Here is a 24,944-nt window from a genome sequence, read left to right on the forward strand (position 1 = left end):
ACCCTGGGAACCTGGGACTGAACGCCTCCCACTGCAACTGGGTCCTGGACTTCCTGACGGGCCGTCCCCAGGTGATGAGGGTAGGCAATAACACATCTGCCACGCTGACCCTCAACGCAGGGGCCCCTCAGCAGTGCGTGTTAAGTTCCCTTCAGGACTGTTCAACCTTGAATGCGTCGCCGAACACCATCATTAAGTTTGCTGACCTCACAACAGGGGTTGGACTTATGATGATGAGACCGCCTATAGGGAAGAGGTCAGAGACCTGGCAGTGTGGTGCCTGGACAACAACCTCAACGTCAGCAAGACAAAGGAGCTGATCTTGGACTATGGGAAATGGAGGGCTGAGCACTCACCCATTCATGTCGACAGGGCTGTAGTGGAGAGGGTCGAGAGCTTCAAGTTCCTCTGTGTCCACGTCACTAAGGATCTATCATGGTCCAGACACAGAAACACAGTCATGAAGAGGGCACGGCAATGCCACTTCCTCCTCAGGAGGCTGAAAAGATTTGCAACCGAACATCAGATCCTCAAAGTTCTACAGCTGCAGCATTGAGAGCATCTTGACTGGCTGCATCACCACTGGGTATTGCAACTGTTTTTCATCCGACTGCAAGGCGCTACAGGGGGTAGTGAGTACTGCCCAGTACATCACTGGGGCCAAGCTCCCTGTCATCCAGGACCTCTATACCAGGCAGTGTCAGAGGAGAAGGCCCTAAAAATTGTCTGACTCCAGCCACCTAAGTCATAGACTGTTCTTTGTGCTACCGCATGGTGAGCGTTACTGATGCACTAAGTCTGGAACCCACAGGACCCTGAACAGCTTCTACCCATTACAGCCTTATTCTAAAATGTATTAAATTGTTTTTTACCCTCATCAATCTACACATAATACCCCATAATGACAAAGCAACATTTTGAAATAAATAAGTAACTGAAATATCACATTACACAAGTATTCACACCCTTTACTCAGTACTTTGTTGAATAACCTTTGGCAGCAATTACAGGCTCGAGTCTTCTTGGGTGTGACGCTACAAGCTTGACACACCTGTATTTGTGGAGTTTCTCCCAATCTTCTCTGCAGATCCTCTCAATCTCTGTCAGATTGGATGGGGAGCGTTGCTGCACAGCTATTTTCAGGTCTCTCCAGAGATTTAGATCGGGCTCAAGTCCGGGCTCTGGCTGGGCCACTCAAGGACATTCAGAGACTTGTCCCGAAGCCAATCCTGCGTTGTCCTGGCTGTGTGCTTAGGGTCATTGTCCTCTTGGAAGGTGAACCTTCGCCCCTGGCTGAGGTCCTGAGTGCTCTGGAGACGGTTTTAATCAATGATCTCACAGTACTTTGCTCCTTTCATCTTTGCCTCGAACCTGACTAGTCTCCCAATCCCCTGAAAAACATCCCAACAGCATGATGCTTCCACCACCATGCTTCACCGTAGGGATGGTTCCAGGTTTCCTCCAGATGTAACGCTTGGCATTCAGGCCAAAGAGTTCAATCTTGGTTTCATCAGACCAGAGAATCTTGTTTCTCATGGTCTGAGAGTTTAGGTGGTATTTGGAAAACTCCAAGTGGACTGCCATGTGCCTTTTACTGAGGATTGGCTTCTGTCGGGCCACTCTACCATAAAGGCCTGATTGGTGGAGTGCTGCAGATAGGGTTGTCCTTTTGGAAGGTTCTCCCATTTTCCACAGAGTAACTATAGAGCTCTGTCAGAGTGACCATTGGCTTCTTGGTCACCTCCCTGACCAAGGCCCTTTTCCGATTGCTCAGATTGGCCAGGCAGCCAGCTCTACGAAGAGTCTTGGTGGTTCCAAACTTCTTTTTGTACCTTTCTCCAGATCTGTGCCTCGACACAATCGGGTCTCGGAGCTCCACGGACAATCCCTTCAACCTCATGGCTTGGTTTTTCCTCTGACATGGACTGTCAACTGTGGGACCTTATATAGACAGGTGTGTGCCTGTCATGCCCTGACCATTGGAGTGCCTTTTTATTCTCTATTTTGGTTAGTTCGGGGTGTGACTAGGGTGGGTAATCTAGGTTGTTTTATTTCTATGTTGGCCTGGTATGGTTCCCAATCAGAGGCAGCTGTTTAGCGTTGTCTCTGATTGGGGATCATATTTAGGCAGCCGTTTCCCCACTGGGATTTTATGGGATCTTGTTTATGAGTAGTTTCCTGTGAGCACTCCATAGCTTCATGTATCGTTTGCTTTTTATTGTTTTGTCCGTTTCACGTCAATAAATATGTGGAACCCATATCACGCTACACTGTGGTCCGAATGTTCTTACGACGATCGTGACAGTGCCTTTCCAAATCATGTTCAATCAATTGAATTTCCCACAGGTGGACTCCAATCACGTTGTAGATACATCATAAGGATAATCAATGGAAACAGGATACACATGAGCTCAATTTCGAGTCTCATAGCAACAAATGGTCTTATGTAAATAAGGTATTTCCGTAATTTTTTTTATAAATTCACAGAAGTTTCAAAAAACCTGTTTTTGCTTCACCATTATGGGGTTATTGTGTGTAGATTGATGTTATTAGATTGATGTTATTGTGTGTAGGATGTTTATTTATTTAATACATTTTAGAATAAGGCTGTAATGTAACAAAATGTGTAAAAAGTCAAAGGGTCTGAATACTTTCCGAATGCACTATAGTTATCGTGAACAATAAAAAACAATTATTGAATTGTAACTTGTGCACTTATTAGTTCATTTTACATTACCAATGTTTCCATCAAACCATTTCATGTGAATTTATTACTTGATGCATGACAAAAGTTTTACAACCGGCTGTTGGAAACATGAAATGCCAGTACAATTTTATAAATGCTGACAGACAATTTGTTCATTTGACATGGTGGGATCTTTTTGTGTCGGTAAAATTAATTATTTGAGAAATGACGGTGGAAACGCAAATATTGATATAATAACCATCATATTGAAATAAACTTGGAGTCACGTGATATGTTATGTGGTGATGAGGTTGATGCTTCTTTCCAATAAATATTGAGGATCTTATTCTGGTGATATGATGGTCGATGCTTGGCTGCTGTTTGACAAATAGAAATAATATCGCTCTTATCCATAATAATTTCATAATATAGTTAGCCTATCTTTACTGTATATGCAAGATGTTGGCTAGGCTAGAGCGCACATGTCAATATCAGAGTGGGCACATTTGCTATATAATGCAAAATATTTTGGGACAACACCATCAGTAGAGTTGAAAATGTGATGGAAACCCATTTCAATTGTATTTTTCATTTGGTACATGGGAATTTAACGTAATTTAACTTTTTTTTAATGTGCACAACGTCATCACACACAACCTTTTCCTCTCAAATAGTAATTTTGATGGAAACACATCTCTGGTGGGAAAATCCACATATTGTTTTATGCAGATTTTAGGATATTCACATGAACATCTGTTGCAAATTGGATGGAAGCCTAGCTATTGATTATTTGTTTTATGTTTTCCCCCCATGTTAAACTTTTTGCATAATTTAGGTGCTTTTTCACAGGCAGTTCTGACTGATAACCTGTCTCCATAGCTGAGAGAAGTCGAGGAGGAGTATCACTTTGTCCCCAATAATACTACTAATATTTCTAACTGTAACGGTGAGAAAGAGAAGGGCAGACTTATCCATTGTCGCTGAACTGTGTTCAGACAATTTTACAGTGACATTATGTTATCAGCCACTAGTCACATGTTCAATAAGGTATTCTGCTAATATAATCACAATAATTACAATGAAGTGCTTTGAAAGGCTGGTAATTAACACCATTATCCCAGAAACCCTAGACCATCTCCAATTTGCGTACCATAATGCAATCTCTATTGCACTCCACACTGCCCTTTCCCACCTGGACAAAAGGAACACCTACGTGAGAATACTGTTCATTGACTACAGCTTAGCGTTCAACACCATAGTGCCCTCAAAGCTCATCACTAAGCTAAGGACCCTGGGACTAAACACCTCCCTCTGCAACTGGATCCTGGACTTCCTGACAGGCTGCCCCCGGGTGCTAAGGATAGGTAACAACACATCCTCCACGCCGATCCTCAACACGGGGGTACCAAGGGCTGCATGCTCAGCCCCCTCCTGTACTCCCTGTTCACCCACGACTGCATGGCCAGGCACGACTCCAACACCATAATGAAGTTTGCAGACGACACAACAATGGTAGTCCTGATCACCGACAATGACGAGACAGCCTATAGGGAGGTGGTCAGAGACCTGGCCGGATGGTGCCAGAATAACAACCTCTCCCTCAACGTAATCAAGACAAAGGAGATGATTGTGGACTACAGGAAAAGAAGGACCAAGCACGCCCCCATTCTCATTGGTGGGGCTGTAGTGGAGCAGGTTGAGAGCTTCAAGTTCCTTGGTGTCCACATCACCAACAAATTAGAATGGTCCAAATAGACCAAGACAGTAGTGAAGAGGGCACAACAAAGCCTATTCCTCCTCAGGAAACTAAAAAGATTTGGCATGGGTCCTCAGATCCTCAAAAGGTTCTACAGCTACACCATCGAGAGCATCCAGACTGGTTGCATTACTGCCTGGCATGGTAACTGCTCGGTCTCCGGCCGCAAGGCACTACAGAGGGTAGTACGTACGGCCCAGTACATGACTGGGGCCAATATTCCTGCCATCCAGGACCTCTACACCAGGCGGTGTCAGAGGAAGGCCCTAAAAATTGTCAAAGACTCCAGTCACCCTAATCATAGACTGTTCTCTCTGCTACAGCATGGCAAGCGGTACCGGAGCGCCATGTCTAGGACCAAAAGGCTTCTCAACAGCTTTTACCCCAAAGCCATAAGACTCCTGAACAGCTAATCAAAGGGCTAACCTGACCCCTCTTTTAAGCTGCTACTCATCTCCATTTATTATTTACTCTCTGTTTATTATCTATGCATGGTCACTTTAACTTTACCTACATGTACATATTACCGCAATTACCTCGACTAACTGGTCCCCCTGCACATTGTTATTTTACTGCTGCTATTTAATTATTTGATACTTTTATTTTAATTTTTTTACTTATACATTTTTTACTTAACATGTTTTTGTTCTTAACTTCTTAAAGCATTGTTGGTTAAGGGTTTGTAAGTGAACATTTCACTGTAAGGTAAAATGTTGAATCCAGCGCATGTGACAAATAACATTTTATTTGACTAGGTATCCCCTTTCACATACAATATACAATATACAATGACATATAATTAGAGACACACATAATCTAGGTTTATTTATTTTTTAATTAAACACAGGAACAATCTGAACCGTTTGAGGCACTTTGGACTGGAGTATCATAATGCTAAAGGCAGAATTATGTATCTACTATGAAAACAATGCAGAAAACTACTTGATTCAAGACAAATTCCTAAATATAGGAAAATATGGAGTCAACTTTATGGGGATAGATTTTTGACTATGTACATTGTATTGTATATGTCATGTGTGTAAAAATGTAGCAATGTTTTAAAGTAAAAGCATGCATTATATGCCCCACAAAAACATCAGAAATGATCAGAAATTGGTTTACGGTACGTTTTCAAGACAACAACTTACCTTTTTCTTCTTTAACTAATTTATTCTGACAATGCCTAACATGACAAAGCTTTAAGAAGTGGAGTGAATTAAAATATGACTTTATGGAGAACAGTGTAGCTCAAATCTTTGCTGCTGATGGAACACCATTTGTTCCATAACATGTCACATCTCTTCTTTCAACAAAACCTATACTAACTACATCCAAAATTTCTTAAACAAATAAATTATTCATGCATCATTTCTCTAAATGTCATAATACAACTCAAAATGAGTTAAAAAAGTTACAAGTGCAAATCTGATCAGTTCTGAATTTCTCAACAACAACAAAAATCTTCACATTTGGTTGACTGTCCATTTTTCAAACATCATGATTCAAGCATAGTACCATTAAACAGTGCTTACCACTGCATTGCTTTTAACTAGGCTAACGAGGCCACAATTGTTATAGTTAAAGCCATTATAAATATATTTTTTCAAATTAATCCAGTTCAATAGCTAGGGTAAAATTATATTGCCAGCATGGTTTATTTTATATCGCATTAAATTACAAAAGTTTGACATATGCAGATATTAATTATGTTCAGGCTATGGCTTTAAATGGCTATGGCATTTAAAGCACACAATAACATACTAATAATAGGATCCATACTACTGTATTTGTTTGTTTGTTTGTTTAAAGAAAATGTGTTTACTATTGTTCACAATGGTCACAATGTGCCTATTTTGTGTGCTCCTGGTCTGACATGTCACACTGCTGGTTTCTGCTGGTGACAAAAGTTACATCTATACGGTAAAAAGAAAAAAGATGTTGATTCAACATACAGTAGGATTGTGAGTTTGCTCAACAAACATATTGTTGAGCAAACTCACAACAAAACGGTTGTGTGTGAAAATGTTGTTTCGCAAACTCACAATCCTATTGCAGCTGGTTGCCTTAAAATTGTATGTTGAATGAAATTGTACTTTTTACAGTGTATTCGGGCAGTGCAATCGATTCATGCACCAAAGCCTTTAATATCTTGTCTCATCTCACACGTCTTCCAGTATCCACAGAATATGGTCCTGGAAATTGAAAACTGGCTTTTCAGTATGATTACAGTACCACGTGAAGTTAATCATTCTTAAATCCACACAGAAGTCTTTCCGTTCTTTACAATGGTCGCAGCTTTCTCTGTAGTGGCTGATTTCGGCCTGGCTCCTTGGTTCTCCTGGGCTGTGTTGACCCTGTTCTGCTCTGCCATGGTACCCCCAGACACTGGACTACTTGTCCCGGAGGTGGGCTGGTTCTTGTTAGTATTGTAGGTCTGGAAAGCCATGTCAAGCTGCTCTTGGGCCACCTGTAGGTGGCGGTGCAGGCTGGCCAGGTCTGAGGGGATGTTCTCGTCTGGACTGGTGCAATCTTGGTGATGTTCTAGGGCATTGTTGGCCATGTTCTTCTCATGGTGGGTGATAAGACTGTTGGGGATGATCCTGTTGGGCTTGTCTGACTTCATGACCAGGTTGTACATGGGGGGAGAGGTGGGAATGTTACGAGAGTACGGGTAGCTGTACGATGTCCGTCGCCCCCCCTGGTTCCTCCTCTTGCGGAGAGTGTCCCGGAACTTTCCGATACCCAAGTGGAACATCTCGCAAACATTAAGGAGCAGGCAGAGGCAGCTGACCACGTACATGATGAGCAAGAATATGGTCTTCTCTGTGGGCCGAGAGATGAAGCAGTCTACCCTGTGTGGACAGGGCACCTTATTGCACACATAGAACGGATTAACATGGAAGCCATAGAGAAGATACTGGCCCACCAGGAAGCCAATCTCAAATACAGCCCGGGACAGAAGCTGCAGAACGTAGATCCTCATCAGGCCCTCTTGCATGATCCGCCGGCGGCCGTCATGTTTCTGCGGCTTGGCTGGCTCCAGCTTGACCTCCTGGACTTCCACCACATCCTCCTGGTAGATCATGGGCTCTGCATCATCGTCCTCATTCTCCAACACCTCCTCAAGCGGGTGGCTCTCCCTCCACCTGTGGGCCCGAATGGGTTTATTCCGGCGGTGGAACTTCCGGCGATCCACCTCGGAAGCGCGGGCTATCTTGTGTATGGCATAGCCCAGGTACATGACAGAGGGGGTGGAGATCATGATGATCTGGAAGACCCAGAAGCGAACATGCGAAAGTGGAGCGAAGGCATCATAGCACACGTTGTCACAGCCGGGCTGCTTGGTGTTGCAGGTAAACTTGGTCTGCTCGTCCGAGTAGATGGACTCGCCCCCCACGGCAGTCAGCACGATACGGAATATGATGAGTACTGTGAGCCACACTTTCCCCACAAAGGTGGAATGGTTGTGGATCTCTTCCAGAAGACGAGTTAGAAAGCTCCAGCTCATGGTGGTCATAGAGGCTTTTCAACTAGAATCTGGGAACACAGAATAAGTATAATTAGGGGTTTGGTTCATTAAAACTTTTGCTTTTCTTTTAAAGGCCCAGTGCAGTCAAAAATGTGATTTTCTGTGTTTTATACATGTTTTCACACTATGAAGTTGGAATAATACTGTTAAGTCAACAGGCGGTCAATTAGTTAACAGACCAATAAGAAAGAGGGTTCCAAAGCTCTCTGCCAATAACAACTAGTTTTTGGTTTCCCCCTCCCCACTCACTCCACTCTGACAGTCCTATCAAAATTCTGCTCGAGAAATTGCTCTTTGCAAAGAAACTATTGTTGTTTCTTTTTAAGCATTTTAATTGAAAATAATCATAGTAAAGTAATTCATGGTTACCCAGAAATGGTTTGATATTGAGATAATCCCAACATAATCCCATGCATTAAAATTATATATTTTCACATAACGTTTGCTATAATAAATAGTACATAATGCCAAAGTTGCTTGGTAAGGCAAGCTGAGGCATTTAATGATCCTCAGCCCATCAACAGTCAAGATAATCCAATTAAATTCACACTACAGTGTCAACCAAGGCGTTGGACATGCAAGACCTCAGAGGGACACAACACAACAGACTAATGTTAATTAAAAGCAACAACTATGAAGATAATCCCTGGGCCCCGTTTGAAATTAATCAAATGATTAATCGACTGTTCCCACTCACTTCCATGTGCAAAAAAACTATGTCCTAATTTGGCTTTCTTGTATGTCCTTTCTTATACACTATAATTATTAAATGCACATAAAACTATTGGAGTAATTCTTTTTTAAATAATGTTAATGATCAATTCAATTTAGCTAAAAACACACAGATGTTTTATGACATATCACACAAATTCCTACCAGTGTGACAATGATACAACTCATTTAAATTGTAATCCATTGCATAGGCTATACCTTAGACTAGTCAAACATATACATACATAGTGAGGGGTACCTAACTTACTGTAAAGATGACTCTAAAAGCTTCTACTATTCTCATATTATTTAATGATGCAGCTTCTGATGGCTGAATGAAGGGATAACTAGATGAATTCTACCCAGGTTAAAGGAGTGTACTGAGTGATGCAGCTGGGTGATATGACGATAGGAGGCATATGGAGGAGGAGAGAGAGAACACATATGTGGAGGTGTCTCTGTGTGCTGGTCTCAGTATTCTGAGAGAGAATCCCTATAGGTTCCCTTGAACGTTGACCTGGTGTCTCTCAGATCGGCTGTTGAATCTTAGTCTAGAGACGTCTGTCTACCTGTTAAATGTTTGTAATGTCTTAATGTAAATGTAATTTTTTGCAATCTCTTTTAAGTTCTATGGACCCCATGAAGACTAGGTGACGCTATGGGATCCTAATAAAAATTCAAATTCTAGAAGTCAAAAGTAAACCATCTATACCCCAGGATGTTGTCCCACTAGTGTTACGACTCCCCTCACACACAGAGCAGGCCGACTGTCCACTTTGTGAGTTGATAGTATCATGACTGTATAGCAGTACTGTTTTCCCTGGCGTGAGACGTGCCATCTCCCCCGATCTCCCTTCGCTGCCATTTGAGTGAACACAGCGAACAGGAGAGGCTTGTTCATCTGTCTAGCTGCCACGAGGTCTGCCCTCCAGACCCAGTGCTGCTGCTTCAGTCTCACACTGAGGAGGGAGGGAGGATCAGCTAGCACCACATGGCCAGGCCACAGATGGCAGCTACTGTGGGTAACTCTTCATCTGCCCCAGGACCAGGGGTGTAAAAAATAGGTGGGTGAACCGTTATTTGAAACACTTACCTAGTGTAATAAGTTAGTAAACCGTATCCGTAAAATTACACTTCACTAAAGTACGTCACTGCCTAGATCTTGAGGTAAGGCAGGTTTGTTTAACTGAAGCCCAATCGAGGATTATGATTTGGCTTTATTATGAATAGTGCCCCAATTAGGGCTTGCTTTAGAGGTGGAACTGTATACAGCAATTCAGTGGTTTGTTGGTAGTTTGCAACATTATTTATTCAGTTGGTATTTCATACAGTTGAACTTGAAAAGGGAATATGTTTTTTTGTAGCTTGTTAACACTACTCTTCCGCTGTGTGATATTGTACTGTTTTATTGTGGGGTCTCTAACACGTACTGTATATACCATGCTTAATGTCAGAAAAAGCAAGTTACCCATACAAGAAAGCAATACACATGTTTTCATGCTCACAAGTCTGCTAACAGAGCCTTTGGGGAATAACAATATTTACTTTCTGTAAACAACATGTCTTAACAAAGTATTGGAAAAATCATGATTTGAGAATGCTGTATTAATGAACGCAATTACCATCTTTATGTGTTAGTTTTAATTGTAGGCATATCTTATTTCATTCCCTTTCCTAATATAAATTCATCTTGTAAATATCGATTTCAGTATCTGGATTTAGCTGAAGGAAAAAACAACAGAGTGATATGACCAAAAAGATGCACTGCTATTATGTAGGCTCTCTTTCCATTTCTGTATTACAACATATGCTTTGGGCTTCCATAGGACTGAGGTCAATAAGAATTGGAGGCAGTCAATTCAGAAAGTGATTTTCATGTATACATTTCTTTTGGGGGGGGGGGGGGGGATCTTTGAAATACTGTAAATAGCTTCTACTCCTCAGTTTATTGAGAAGTCATTGAAAATAGATACATTTTTAGTTAAGTTTACTTCCTGAACTGACTGCCTTCAATTTGAATTGACCCCAGCCTTGTTCTCCCATTGAAGGCAATCGCACCTGAGGAGTGCAACTTGATTTGCCCTCAAGATCTTGACCTTGACCTTTGACCTGTGTCCTATTATGAATAACGAATGAAAAGTTGTATTTTATCACTTTTATTCATCGTTGAACATGATCTAAACCAATATTTTGAACACGTCAAATATATTCCAAATCGTACAAGTCTGTATAAGGTGAAAACAATAACAAGAACTATACCTCAATATCTTACAACTATAGAACAAGCATTTACAAGTCTGGTGTAAACAAGTTGCAGTAGCACATGTTGCTGTAATTGCGTGGAATTTCTCTGGTTTTAATCTCTATCCCCATTATTGCACAGGTTGCATCACCATCTGTCTATCCAACTGAGAACCACCCATATTAGAAATGAACAAATGTTGAGGTTGTAGCTGCCTGAGAGAATATACATGATAAAAAATTGCAAATAACTTGGTATCAGATGCAGGGGCATAACCTTGGTATTTAGAAAAAAAATTGTAAAAAAAAATATCCGGTCAGATAAACTCTCCAACAACCTACCCGACCGCACGGAGGCATCCGAATGGTCCTAAAGCACACCATTGCCACCTTTTGTATCACATTCCAATGATAAAACTGGGAGGGACGGGTGTCACCCCGTCCCCACTGAAAGTTGTGCCCCTGGTCAGGGGTGTATGTCAAGTTGAATTACATTTTTGTTTTTGCTGCAAAATACATTTTACACAGCAGGACTAAAGGATGCAGATGTTTGAGATTAAATTGTTGTCAGAGCGAGGAGGCATATTGGGCTTTAAAGTGATGAGCATAGTGATGGCGGAAAGGATTGATACATTTACGTATAGGTATATTTTTGACGATGTATCTTTTTTGACAATATCGCAATATAATTTTTGTGCTAGTTGGCTGTACCAAAACTCCAGTATTTTTCCTTCATTTACGTTTTAGTCATTTAGCAGATGCTCTTATCCAGAGCGACTTACAGGATCAATTAGGGTTAAGTGCCTTGCTCAAGGGCACATCGTCAGACTTTTTCGTTGAGTTGGCTCAGGATTTAAACCAGTGACCTTTCAGTTACTGGCCCAAAGCTCTTAATTAATCACTAGGCTACCTGTTGCCCTTTATAGATTGTTCTCAATCTTATTTTTAAATAGTGACTGACTGACTGATCAAAACTTGTTCTCATGGCTCTGTCTCGTCCCTCTGCAGAAGACAAATGGTGAGCAATATGTTTGAAACATCGAATCGCAATAAAATCACAGCATCGAATTGCAATACATATAGAATCGTGAGAATCGCAATTCACATCGTATCGGCACCTAAGTATCGTGATAATATTGCATGGTGAGGTCCCTGGCAATTTTCAGCCCTAGTTGAGCATATGGAACAAAACCCTTGAGTATTTCTAATAGACACTTATCTCAATGTTATTTCTAAGCTATACTTTTACCCTGTGGATTTAAAACGGTGGTACACCTGGCATAACAGTTTTATTTTACATTCTACTTTTGCATTTTGCATTTTTACCCAGACACAGTTCTTGGAATTTCATATTGCATTTTCAGTCTATAAAAAATAACTATCATTCAAATTCAATCATCAACAATCAGAGACAAGTTCTTTATGGGTTGAAGTCAGCTTTCTATTTCCCAAATACAACACCTACAGTATGACAGTAGAAAATATGGTAACTCTGCAGAGATAGGCATCCTAGGGTTTGGAGAAAATTTTGACGGAGAACTGAGAAAACCCACCTGGAGAAGATGTTGCACCGCACACTCTGTTCAAACATAACTTTGTCCACATTTCCACGGCCATCTCTAGAGTTCCCGTGCATAGTCTCCACAACAGCAATGGCATGGAGGGTCCATCCTGATCCTGATCCTGATCCTGATCCTGATCCTGATCCTGATCCTGATCCTGATCCTGATCCTGATCCTGATCCTGATCCTGATGCCGTGACCCCCACTAGCTAACAACAACATTAGCTTCCCCACATAGTAAAAACAACAAACATCTTATAATAAGACTATATGTTATTACAGCATTTTCTGTCTATCCTCTCTCTTTTCTGTGTATCCACTGAGTGAGGACGGAACTGCACTCTTTCTCCTGTGAATGCCTCACATTCTGACTCGTGTCTGGTTTCTGTTACGCCAGCCTTCTGCCCAAGAAGGAAGTATAAAAAAGAGAAGAAAAAAATCTCTCCCTCCCTCCCCTGGCAAGTGACCCTCATCAGAAGGGTCAAACTTAAGGACATCTGACTGCAGTTTGAAATGAACACCCATCCAGCTGAGGGAGGCTTGTTAGTGGCAATACCCCCACCCTTTTCTTCCCCACCCACCCCCTATAGCTCAACACTGCTCAATACCCAGCCCCTATAGCTCAATACTGCTCAACACCTACCCGCAATAGCTAAACACTGCTCAATACCCAGCCCCTATAGCTCAATACTGCTCAACACCTACACACTATAGCTAAACACTGCTCAATGCCTAGCCCCTATAGCTCAACACCTACCCCCTATAGCTCAACACTGCTAAATATGCCCAGCCCCTGTAGCTCAACACTGCTCAACACCCACCCCCTATAGCTCAACACTGCTCAATACCCAGTCCCTATAGCTCAACATTGCTCAATACCCAGTCCCTATAGCTCAACATTGCTCAATACCCAGCCCCTATAGCTCAACACTGCTCAATACTCAGTCCCTATAGCTCAACACTGCTCAATACCCAGAGTCTCCATCTCTCTGCCACTTCTCTGATCTCAGCAACACATGGTTATCTCCACACAACTGCCTCTCCTCACCTCCCCATACCTAGGCTACCTGTACAGCTAAAGTTCTGTATGTGATAGCTTGCCTTGAAAATGCACGATGTGTAAAGTAGCCACATCTTCACAGTAGTTGGCATATGGCTAGTCATGCGTGTGAGTGCTCTCACTCTCTCTCTTATTCACATACACACACACACACGGAACAACTGTACTTCTACTTATATGTCATAATTATAACAGGTGTCCACAATTGTAACAATCAACAATGGAGAAAGAGAGAGAGAGTGAGAGGGAGAGCCTGCTGGGATATCCACTCTCCAAAGTGCCACCCAGAGATAAAAACCACATTGCCTTACACCAGATTCGTTTGAATGTATCCAACAGGTACGCTCAGTCATATCAGATGTCCAAATATTTAGACGTTCCATCCAGGCGGATGGCCAAAGATGGGACTGGTGGACAGGCCCCACTCTGCCCTACGCTCCGCGTCTTTTCCGACATTGTGTTTACACTCAAGGCTTTTTGTCAGGCCGTAGAACTGGAACGCAATAGCACACAATGTTAAATAGTGCATGTGCCAACTTTTTTCACATGACTAAAATAGCATCTATGTGTACAGTGGAAGCCAACCATACCTTATTCATATTGTATTGTTCTCTGCCCATATTCTATATCCCTACTTCATAACTATTCAACCTGGACTCTGGGGTAGACCTAATATAGTAAACCTAAATCTGTCTCCCTCCATTTATCATGATATGTTACACTTTGTATGGTATGTATACATTTTTTGGGCTTAAGTAACCTTCTGTCTTATGTAAACATACCAAAAGCAACATATCATACTTTTGAGAATAATTTGATTGTCACAGATTTACATTTATTATGTTACGTCCAGTCTTCAAGGCCAGGCTGAAATATTTGTATCCAAGGCGAAATCATAGTTCATATACATAAGTTGTAATTGGTAAAATCATTCCCCAATGTGCTAGCCATTGTACTGTATGCTATTTAATACTGTAAGTGACCTTGCGCTAAACTCAAATACCTTTGGTGCACAACAGTATAAAGAAAACAGTATCTGGCTAATGTTAAAATACATGTATCTGGCCAGTGTTACAATGAACATATAGCTGTGTTGTGTAGTGACTTACAGTCTTCCTCCGAAAGATACCTCAATGATGCCAATGATCATAATTAAATTAAGTATATCTGGATACAAAGCAGATGCAAGCCTTATCCATCTCTGTTGTTAGAATACTGGGGTGTGTGGGTAACAGATTTGTCATTTGTATCAACTGTAATTTGATGTTTCACATCAATGTTTTATTTCTGTGTGGAGAGCTTTGTGAGAGTGTGGAGAGCTTTGTGAGTGTGTGGAGAGCTGGGTGAGAGAGTAGATAGCTGGATGAGAGTGTGGAGAGCTGGGTGAGAGAGTAGAGAGCTGGGTGAGAGAGTAGAGAGCTGGGTGAGAGCGTGGAAAGCTGGGTGTGCAAGTGTAGAGAGCTGGGTGAGGGAGTGGAAAGCTGGGTGAGAGTATGGAGAGCTGGTTGAAGGAGTGGTGAGCTGGGTGAGAGTGTGGAGATCTGGGTGAGAGTGTGGAGAGCTGGGTGAGGGAGTGGTGAGCTGGGTGAGAGTGCTCAAGAAGAGAATCTTGGCCATTTTAGTGGTTGAGACGTGAGGCTGTGTGAGTGAGTGGACAGAGTGGGGTGCTGGCTCTGAAACCAAGCCAGCTGGGCCTGAAGGACCCATCCTCCAAAGGCCTTGCTTCAAAACATCCCATTTTCCACATATCCCTCCCTCCCCTCCCCTAATCTGACTGAGGAGATCTAGAGGAGAAAAGGGGATGCTGCTGGAATGACTGGAGCATTAGGAGTTCATCTAGCCAGCCATGTGCTGTGCTGTCCCTGGGGGAAGCAACACAGTCAGGCCATCACATGGCTTCTTCTCCAAGTCGGATCACATGCACAGCTCCAAAATCTTGCTGCCGTCCAAAAGACACAGATGGTCCAGTAACTAGTCTATTTATATACATGTTCTGGTTATTATAAGTTAGTCATTATCTATTAAGTGGTGCTCACTCAGTTAATAACTAAGACAGTGTATGAAACTTTCTGTTCAAGCTCGGCATTTAATGTAATCTCCAATTGAAAAAATGCCACTCAATGTAACCTCTACTGTGTCCCTAAACCGGGGCGGTTGTTGCTCAATATGCAATAATGTGACTAGAAAACGTTGAATACAACAGCCACATTTCTGAGACATATCTTATATGGGCAGAAAGCTTAAATTATTGTTAATTTATCTGCAGTGTCCAAGTAGCTATTACAGAAATAAAATACAATGCTATTGTTTGAGTATAGTGCACAACAACGAAACACTTTTATTACGGCAATTGGTTTGATACATTCACCTCTGAAGGTAAATGAATGTACTTACGTTCAGTAATCTTGCTCTGATTTGTCATCATGAGGGTCCCAGAGATAAAATGTAGCATAGATTAAATGTAGCATAGATTTATATTTAAATGTACGATCTGGGTTCCACAATTTGACCCCACTACTGTCTCTGACTCCTCCCTCCCGGCCATCTAGATGTGTGAAAATTAGTGTATTTTCTGTAGGGAAGCTAATGATCCATCATAAATGACATTCCTGGGAGTGTGTAAACTTAATTTTTGTATTATTATAGCATTTTTGTATGTTCTGTATAGTTATGTACTTGAAAATGTATAAATTTACCAATTCGGGACGTTTGCAGACTCCTGGCAGACTTGATACAAAATATTGTGTAGGGATGTAATTCTTCACTGGATCCGTCTGAAACGTTGCACACACTGCAAAATCTAAATTACACCTAGGATCCTACCTTAATGTATGACCTTTCTCTTGCATTTCAAAGATAATGGAACAATTTTTTGGGAAATTATGGAATTATTTTTGTTTGTTTGTATTATCTCTTACTAGATCTAATGTGTTATTCTCCTACATTCTTTTCACATTTCCACTAACGTCAAAGTGTTTCCTTTAAAATGGTATCAAGAAGGTGCATATCCTTGCTTCAGGTTCTGAGTGAAAAAAATATCTTTAAGAGGTTTTAAGGGTGTGATGGTAAACTGACAGAAAATGTAAGTTTGTGTTGGCTATCCCATCCAAGAATTGTATCTACTCAAAATAAAAGTACAAAATGATTTGTTGAGTTGACAAACAGATTAATTTTAGTGTGTCATCTTTTGCTGCACAAAATGGTGCATGCTGTTCAAACAACCCTTTACACAAGCATTTGATAAGCGCACAAATATACAATGTTAATCAGTTATCACCTTCAAGAGGTTGTTGAGAGTTATGTCGTCTGTCTGCAGTGGAATTTAAATGATGCAACAACAAGGACAACAAGAAGTGAACATCTCGACAGCTTTCCTCTCCTCAGCCCTTTGCCAATGTCACCCAGACACAGAGAGTTTTTCTCTCTCTGCAGAACTAAGTTAATGGGAGCCGACTGGGGGCCACAGAGGTCTGTGTTCATGTAACAGATCAAGCACAGCCATGTGACTTGGACGGGGCCCCCCAGAGAAAAGAGTGACACAAGACACCAGAGAAAAGCATGCAACTCTATCGGTGCTTGCCCCCCCCTTCTCCTTTCCCCCACACCATCCAACTGCTCTTCCCAGGCAGCACAGAGTAGAGTGGGGTATATCCTATAGGCTTCCTGAGAGTGGTGGCAGTCCTCTCTCATTTGTTCACTTTTCTTTCCGTTTTTTATCCAAGCCTATTCTATCCTACCCCCTGGCTCTGTGCGTCCCGTGCCAGTTTGATGGAGGCTCCAGTCCACTGAAGCGACTGGGGATAAAGAGCCTAGAGGTGAATGCCAACATTATCCCAGAAAAACTTCCTTCAGCTGAGCTTGGATGTCTACTCTTAGTCAACAAGGCATTGCAATATAGTTGTGTAGGACGTGGTAACATATTGCGCAAGATCCCTGACATTTTGCTGTACATTTATATAATAGAATAATGTACATCTGATGTAGGACATAAATAGCCTGTAAACTTTGACTGCCCCAAACAACTTGAGAATGAATTGGAATGGCTGAAGTACTCTTCCTCCAATGAAACCCTTGCTTATCATTACGTAAGAACTATGCATACACTGTAACTCCATACAATTTCTTAGAACAAACACGGACAAAGAGGACATTTCTACAACTACAGCCAAAAAGGATGCTCCAATAGAACATTGGGTCTGCTAAATATCCAACTGGAGGTTTTGGTTGTATTGTGTTCAGATAGTATAAACACACTAAGAATGAAGTCTTCTCTATGCAGACATTCTGTACTAATGTATATTGAGACAGAACCTCTCGCCTGAAGACTGGCATTGCCTGTAGGGTTGACATGATGAGCAGACATCCATGTCCCGTTAATGTTTATGCAAGTTGAGAGAAATAGTGGAAAAGCATATGCTGCTGTGTCTATTCCGGGGTCAGTAGGAAGTGATGTATCAGTGCTCTGTCTTTCGGGCAGATGTTGCACTTGGAGTGAGTGAGATGTAAGCCTAAGGACTGTCTTATTCAGTTTCTGCAGATTAAAAGTGATTTGTTTGTTCATTTAATGGATGATCCCAAAAATGTAATTAGTATTACCTGAGCTACACCAATCCTATTTTCTGCACGTTTGGTAGGTAGCATCTAGAAAGCATGTTTTACCTCACCCACATCCAGTCAGGTCCATAAATATTTGGAGTTATTATCATTATTTCTTTGTACGCCACCACAATGGATTTGAAAGAAAACAATCAAGATGAACAATTTGAGGATACTTACATCCAAATTGGGTGAATAGTGTAGGAATTACAGCACTTTTATGTGGTCCCCCCAATTTTAGGAGCTCAAAAGTAATTGTACAAACTTACATATTAATACATTCAATTGTGAGTTTTTATACTTGGTTGCAAATCCTTTGCAGTCAATGACTGCCTGAAGTCTGGAACTCATAGACATCAATTGCTGGGTTTCTTCCCTGGTGATGCTCTGCCAGGCCTTTACTGCAGCTGTCTTCAGGTCCTGCTTGTTCTTGGGGCGTTTTCCTTTCAGTTTTACCTTCAGCAAGTGAAATGCATGCTCAATTGGATTCAGGTCAGGTGATTGACTTGGTCATTGCAGAACATTCCACTTCTTTGCCTTAAAAAAGTATTGGGTTGCTTTCGCAGTGTGCCTTGGGTCGTTGTCTTGAATGTTGACTTTGACACAGATACACCTACCTCTGGTCAACTGTTGTGAAGGGTTTTTTCTTCACCAGGGAAAGAATTCTTCTGTCATCAACCACAGATGTTCTCCGTGGTCTTCCAGGACTTTTGATGTTCCTGAGCTCACCAGTGCGTTCTTTCTTTTTAAGAATGTACCAAATAGTTGATTTGGCCACACCTAATGTTTTGTTATCTCTCTGATGGGTTTGTTAAGATTTTTCCACCTAATAATTTCTTGCTTCACTGGCAGTGACAGCTCTTTGCCACCCTTGAAATCAACTCTAGACTTTTTTTCTGCTTACTTGTAAATTAACTAATGAGGGAATAACACATACCTGGCCATGGAACAACTGAGCAGCCAATTGTCCAATGACTTTTGGTCCCTTAAAAGGGGGGGACCGCATATAAAAAGTGCTGTAATTCCTACACCGTTCACCCAATTTGGATGTAAATACCCTCAAATTAAAGCTGAAAGTCTGCACTATTTCATTTAAACTCCAATATGCTGTGGTAGACAGCTAAAATAATAATGACTATTTATGGACCTGACTGTATGTTCAAACAAGTGCTTAGTACTGTCTGCTTGGTACGGACCATGTCTCTCGATTGTATAAAACACACTCTAAGCCGCTTCATGTAAAACTGCATGAAAAATGCCAGAAAAGCACCCAATTGTCCATTCACCTAGGTTCTGAGGTGAAAGCACCAGTCAATTTATTCTGAGACGTTCTAGTATAGCTTCAATGAGGCAGCAAGAGAAATGCTTTGCTGATGTCTAAATTGATTTTCATGCAATATTTTTGGATTTGAAAAAAAGTTATCCTTTTTAATCTCAACATTAAGATGTGATCTGTCTAGAATAAATGATTAGATGATTAGAGATGTTTGTAACATTACTAGCCGACCATCAGTTATCTTTATGTGAGACATACGTAAGGTACACATCACAACCTTTGCGGTTTTTAGAGTCAATGCAACTGAGGAAAAACTAAATTGCTACCTAGAAAAGTGCCCTTTTTGTCAACTCCGTAAAACATGTTCTAAATCTAGAAGAACATGCCAAATGCTAACAATATTAGACCTGGAACATTATATAACATTATATATAAAACAAAACAACATTTGAAGATTCGTATTTCATATTTGAATAATCTAATGTTAGAATTAAACAATCAAGGTTTCAAACATTTGTTGTACCATACGTTTAAGAATGAAAAGCCTTTTATGACGTCTGACAGAGTTGACAAATCCATTTTTTATATTTCATGGAGGAAAAAAAAGAATTAGGAGGTTGTTTCTTTACATGGTGTGTTAGCTGATACTTTGGTCTATATATAAAAAAATATAAAATATATAAAGAAAACATTTTGTGGGGAAAAAAGTAGATTGTCCAGACATTCAATAATCCCTGATATATTTCATCGATGTGCTCTAAAATAGACTGCATAATTATCAGGTCACCAGAAGAATCACTCTACACAACTTCCCCTTAAACCAAACCAAGCAACAAATAACAAACCTTTTTTGTTGACCATTCTGCCTGCCCTGACTCTGAGCTTGCCTGCCGGCCTGCACCTTTGCCCCACCTTTCTGGATTACTGACCTTTGCCCTGAGCCTGCCTGCCATCCTGTACCTTTACCCCACCTATCTGGTTTACTGACCTCTGCCTGCCCTGAGCCTGCCTGCCATCCTGTACCTTTGCCCCACCTATCTGGATTGCTGACCTTTGCCCTGAGCCTGCCTGCCATCCTGTACCTTTACCCCACCTATCTGGTTTACTGACCTCTGCATGCCCTGAGCCTGCCTGCCATCCTGTACCTTTGCCCCACCTTTCTGGATTACTGACCTTTGCCCTGAGCCTGCCTGCCATCCTGTACCTTTGCCCCACCTTTCTGGATTACTGACCTCTGCCTGCCCTTGACCTGCCTTTTGCCTGCCCCTGTTTGATTAATAAACTGTTACTTCGACGTTGTCTGCATCTGGGTCTTACCTGAAACTAAATAAACTCAAAGAAGATATGCTGTGTATAGACTCATTGACATCCCATTACTAATATTGAATTGCTTGTTATTAAATTTGATAGGGTACAAAAATCCTATTTATCCTGGTGTATTCACAGGAAGGGATAGAATATGCCCCTTTCTGTATACAAAAGAACAATCGTATTTCTTAATGCAAGAGGTCATATTCATTGTTACTGATACAGAATGTAATTTCTATACAAACGTGTGTAAGCAGGATGTCATTTCCCCAACATATCTGGTTTTGACAGTGGATGTTTTAAACCACTAGGTGGCATCCATGTATCTGAATGGTTGTGCGTCCACACGCTGTCTCAGGGTAGTAGGCCACTCTAACAATATGACAAAAGGCTCTCTATTGTATCACTACACAATCCTTAGCCTAGCCTGTAACAAATGCTACAGTAAAAGTGTGGTCAGAATTAGGTAATCAGATCCAGCCTACTTTGTAAGTGAATTGACAAGCTTTTGTTCTACTAGGACCGTAGCAACACTGTAGGGTTTCATGGGACACAATAAAAAAAAATTTCACTAATTACACATTCACATCAGAAGTGGATGCAAACAGACAGGGTAACATATTAGTTATACTTAAATAATGTGTTGAATCTGATAGCTTAGCCTATGGTGCATCTGTCACACCGTCAGAGCCTTCTTTGTTCTTACATAGCAGGAAACCACCTTTTCACCCATTTGTAAGCTGAGCATATCAAATGTATTGTATATTTTATGCATAATTATTTCAAAGATATCACATTTGGCCATCCCCCCCCCCCCCTCCTAAAAAAGAAGGTAGGTACATGACCCCTATGTATAGCAGCCCATTCCTTTTTTAAATATGGGATCGGTATTTTATGACTTGTTGGTTCAGACTTACAGAAGGCATCAGGTGTTTGGCTTGAGGTGAGCCTACACTGATCATCTTCACCCCAGTATGACACCGCATGTAAAACTTTGAGTAAGGCTGGTAGCCTAGTAACATGCAATAGTCACTGTAGGAATGCCAGCAGAATAACAAATATGAATCTCAATAGATTTTGTTGCCATTGAGTAACTATCACTCTGTCAACACACAGCACATGTCTAGGGGTTTGGCCATACTGAGAATGTTTTTTACATACCAACTATGAGAGAAGTCATTGAACAGGACCATGATATTATTGAAATACCCCAATACAGCTGCAATGTCCGGCTGAAAAGTATTTGGATAGTAGTCTCATTACAATGAAAAATCATTTATTTGAACTTTCTTTCTGGTTCAAGTGTGATTCAGGGTAACAAGGTGAATGACCTTGTTGCTAATCCACTTTTGTAGTGTGCCAACAGTTAACTGGAGGATGACCTGATGTACCCTTTAACTCAGGTTGACATTTATTGCCAAGAGTCCTACCCCAGAGACAGAACAAACTGTAAGAACAAGATCATTTCTAAAAAGATCATGCTGATTTCATTCAAAAAAGTCCCTTTGATAAAATTTGGATAAAAGTGACTTTTTTTTGAGTGAAATCAGCATGATCTTTTTAGAAATGATCTTGTTCTTACTGTCAGCGATTGGGTGCAGAGTGAAAGCGGAGTCAGGCGCAGGACACACGTATAGAGTAATCCAACTGAGTTTACTCAAAGAATAAAGCAGCATTCCAAATAGGAACATACAACACAACTCAAACACAAACACAACCACTAACGACATGAACAATCACGGACAGAACAGAAATGTTTGTCAGATGGTTAAATAGGGAATGTAATGAGGGAATGTAAAACAGGCCGTGTGTGTAATCAGACAAAACGAAACTAAACAGAAAAATGGATCGGTAGTGACTAGAAAGCCGGTGACGTCGACCGCCGAGACAATTACACTTTGATACAAAGTAACGTTTTTGAATGAAATCAGCATAATCTTTTTAGAAATGATCTTGTTCTTACAGTTTGTTCTGTCCCTGGGGTAGGACTCTTGGCAATAAATGTCAACCTGAGTTAAAGGGTGACTTGTGTCATCAGCCCGTTAAAGGGTACATCAGGTCAACCTCCAGTTATCTGTATGCAGTGTTCAGGAATCATGGCCATTAAAGACATGATAACACCATGCAATAATGATAATACAATAACTCAAGGAAGATACGTGGTATATAAACTCATTGACATTCAATTACTAATATTGAATTGGTGGTTATTAAATTTGATAGGGTACAAAAATCCTATTTATTCTAGTGTACTCACAGAAAGGGAAGAGAATACACACTGTGCTGTAGACAAATAACAATCATATTCCTTAATGCATAGTTGGGAAGGACCCATAAGTAAGCATTTCACTTTTAGTCTACAGCTGTTGTTTACAAAGCATGTGACAAATACACAATGATTTGAGTGGTTTACGCTAGATGGGCCAGCTGCAACGTCAAAATTGTCAATATGTAAAAAATTCATGAAAACAAAAATGTGTTTTTGGTCTTAGGCATTAGAATTAGCATTGTGGTTAAGATTAAAGTTAGGGTTAGGTTTAAAACAGATGTTATGGCTGTGCCAGCTCTTGACCACCCTGCAGAGCAGCCTCCAAGGCAACATTGATTGATTGTAGTTTGCAGTTCGAAGGTAACTGACATACAGAAACAGTAACAACACTCAGCTGTACTTCTCCTTTGATTGTAAATACTGTAAATGATATGGTCTATAAGAAACCAAGAAAGCTTCTTTGGAAATAACATGCAAAAATTTACCGGTGTGACAACTGCCCAGAGGGCAGCTGCCTGATTTGCCTGGTGCCCTCATAATTAGAATACGTACATAGCATTACATAAAAATACATCAGAAGACCCCTGAGGTAAAACAAGAGCATCACAAATGGATAACAAATAAAGAAGGCACACCTACCTCTCCATGGGGCCAGCGAGGTTTGACCAGACTAGTATTCTTCACAGTGGAGCATCCTGGGACGGCTTCCGGAGACATTGCTCAGCTTTGCTGAGGTTCGGAAACAGGATGAGAGAGAGAGAGAGACAATGGCTCATTTTTCTTCAAAACCCCTCACCACCAAGTACAGGCAAGACACTCAGGATTCCTGCCAATGGCCCCATTGTTCCCTGGCTTGGTCAGTCGGTCGCCTCCATGACTGGTGGTGCTCTTGCTCAACTACTGTAGTTTGACTATTTGTTTATTTCATCCAGGATGACTTGTTCTGTTACAGCTGTTTATTCACCCAGAAAGTTGTCACTGATGCTGCTATGAACCCCCAGAGCTACAGAGCCTTGTGACTTAACTAACAGTGTGTGTATGTGTGTGTTTCACGGCAGCAATTCAGATGGAGAGAGTAACCACTACATTCTTCTCTAAATATGTAGAGCAAAATAATGTATTAATGTGGACAAACGTAAAAGGTGAATTTACACCCATTGTCAAATACAAATGAAAAAGTCCTATTCCAATTATATGAACAGGAGTTATTCCTCTTTCTTTCCAATGTAGTTTCTACATTTTCTGTAATTATCAATGTACATTATAAACTTAACATAAGAGTACATCATGTAGTTTGGCCATAAGAGAATTTGTTAATATTACATCAAATGTACGCCTTATCAAAGGTAGAATACAGACCAACGGAACCTTTTTGTCTCTCATGGTTTAGACAGGGCTGTCAGAAAGATTCAACTATTGAAAATGTCATAGTGTGGATTTATCAAGAATGAAGGTAATCAAACTGGAATAAATGGCAGTGTCTTTCAAAGGGCACAACAAGCTTCAAAGATGATCATATTGTGCATTAATTATTGCTAGCACAATACAAATTCAAGCTGTTTGCTGTTGTAAACAGTTCTTCAGTACCAGGCCTCGTTCCCAGAGCTCAGTTGTAAATTGCCTATGTAAAAACAGGAGTAAATATTCTCTGTTGGAACTGATGATTATCTTGCCCCAGGCATTACAGTACAATCACACGATATGCAGTGTTCAGGAATCATGGCCCATATTGTTGAACACAAGGCAGGCAGCACTATGGAGGCTGAAGTTCGGTATATTTCCCTACCATGTTGGGCTGCCCAGCATTAATAAGAAGCCTAATTCAAGTAACCCTATTACTTGTCTGTTATGGGGTCTGTTAGAAGCCATCCCAGGCTAATATTGGTCTATTTTCAGAAATACAATGAATTCGATCTGAATTTTAGGCTTGATGTTTTCTATGTTTTTTAT

At 41.0% G+C, this 24,944-nt stretch overlaps 1 protein-coding gene across 2 annotated transcripts; it reads right to left on the bottom strand.

The window, feature by feature from the left end:
- Positions 1 to 5,171: 5,171 nt before the first annotated feature.
- gjc2 (gap junction protein gamma 2) lies at positions 5,172 to 23,733 on the bottom strand. 2 transcript variants are annotated; one of them, XM_046321965.1, is made up of 2 exons: positions 23,634 to 23,733; positions 5,172 to 7,979 (listed from the first exon to the last, which is right to left on the bottom strand). In XM_046321965.1, the coding sequence occupies exon 2, from the start codon at positions 7,957 to 7,959 to the stop codon at positions 6,694 to 6,696; it is 1,266 nt and encodes a 421-aa protein (XP_046177921.1). In that variant the 5' UTR covers positions 7,960 to 7,979; positions 23,634 to 23,733; the 3' UTR covers positions 5,172 to 6,693. The 2 variants fall into 2 exon arrangements, with proteins under 2 accessions (XP_046177921.1, XP_046177920.1); XM_046321964.1 differs by lacking the exon at positions 23,634 to 23,733 and adding an exon at positions 12,477 to 12,828.
- Positions 23,734 to 24,944: the final 1,211 nt, after the last annotated feature.

Source organism: Oncorhynchus gorbuscha, linkage group LG22, assembly GCF_021184085.1.
Source record: "Oncorhynchus gorbuscha isolate QuinsamMale2020 ecotype Even-year linkage group LG22, OgorEven_v1.0, whole genome shotgun sequence".
Lineage (NCBI taxonomy): Eukaryota > Metazoa > Chordata > Actinopteri > Salmoniformes > Salmonidae > Oncorhynchus > Oncorhynchus gorbuscha.

Coding starts and splice junctions, on each gene's coding strand:
- gjc2 (XM_046321965.1), bottom strand. CDS start 7,959: ATGACCACCATGAGCTGGAGCTTTCTAACTCGTCTTCTGGAAGAGATC.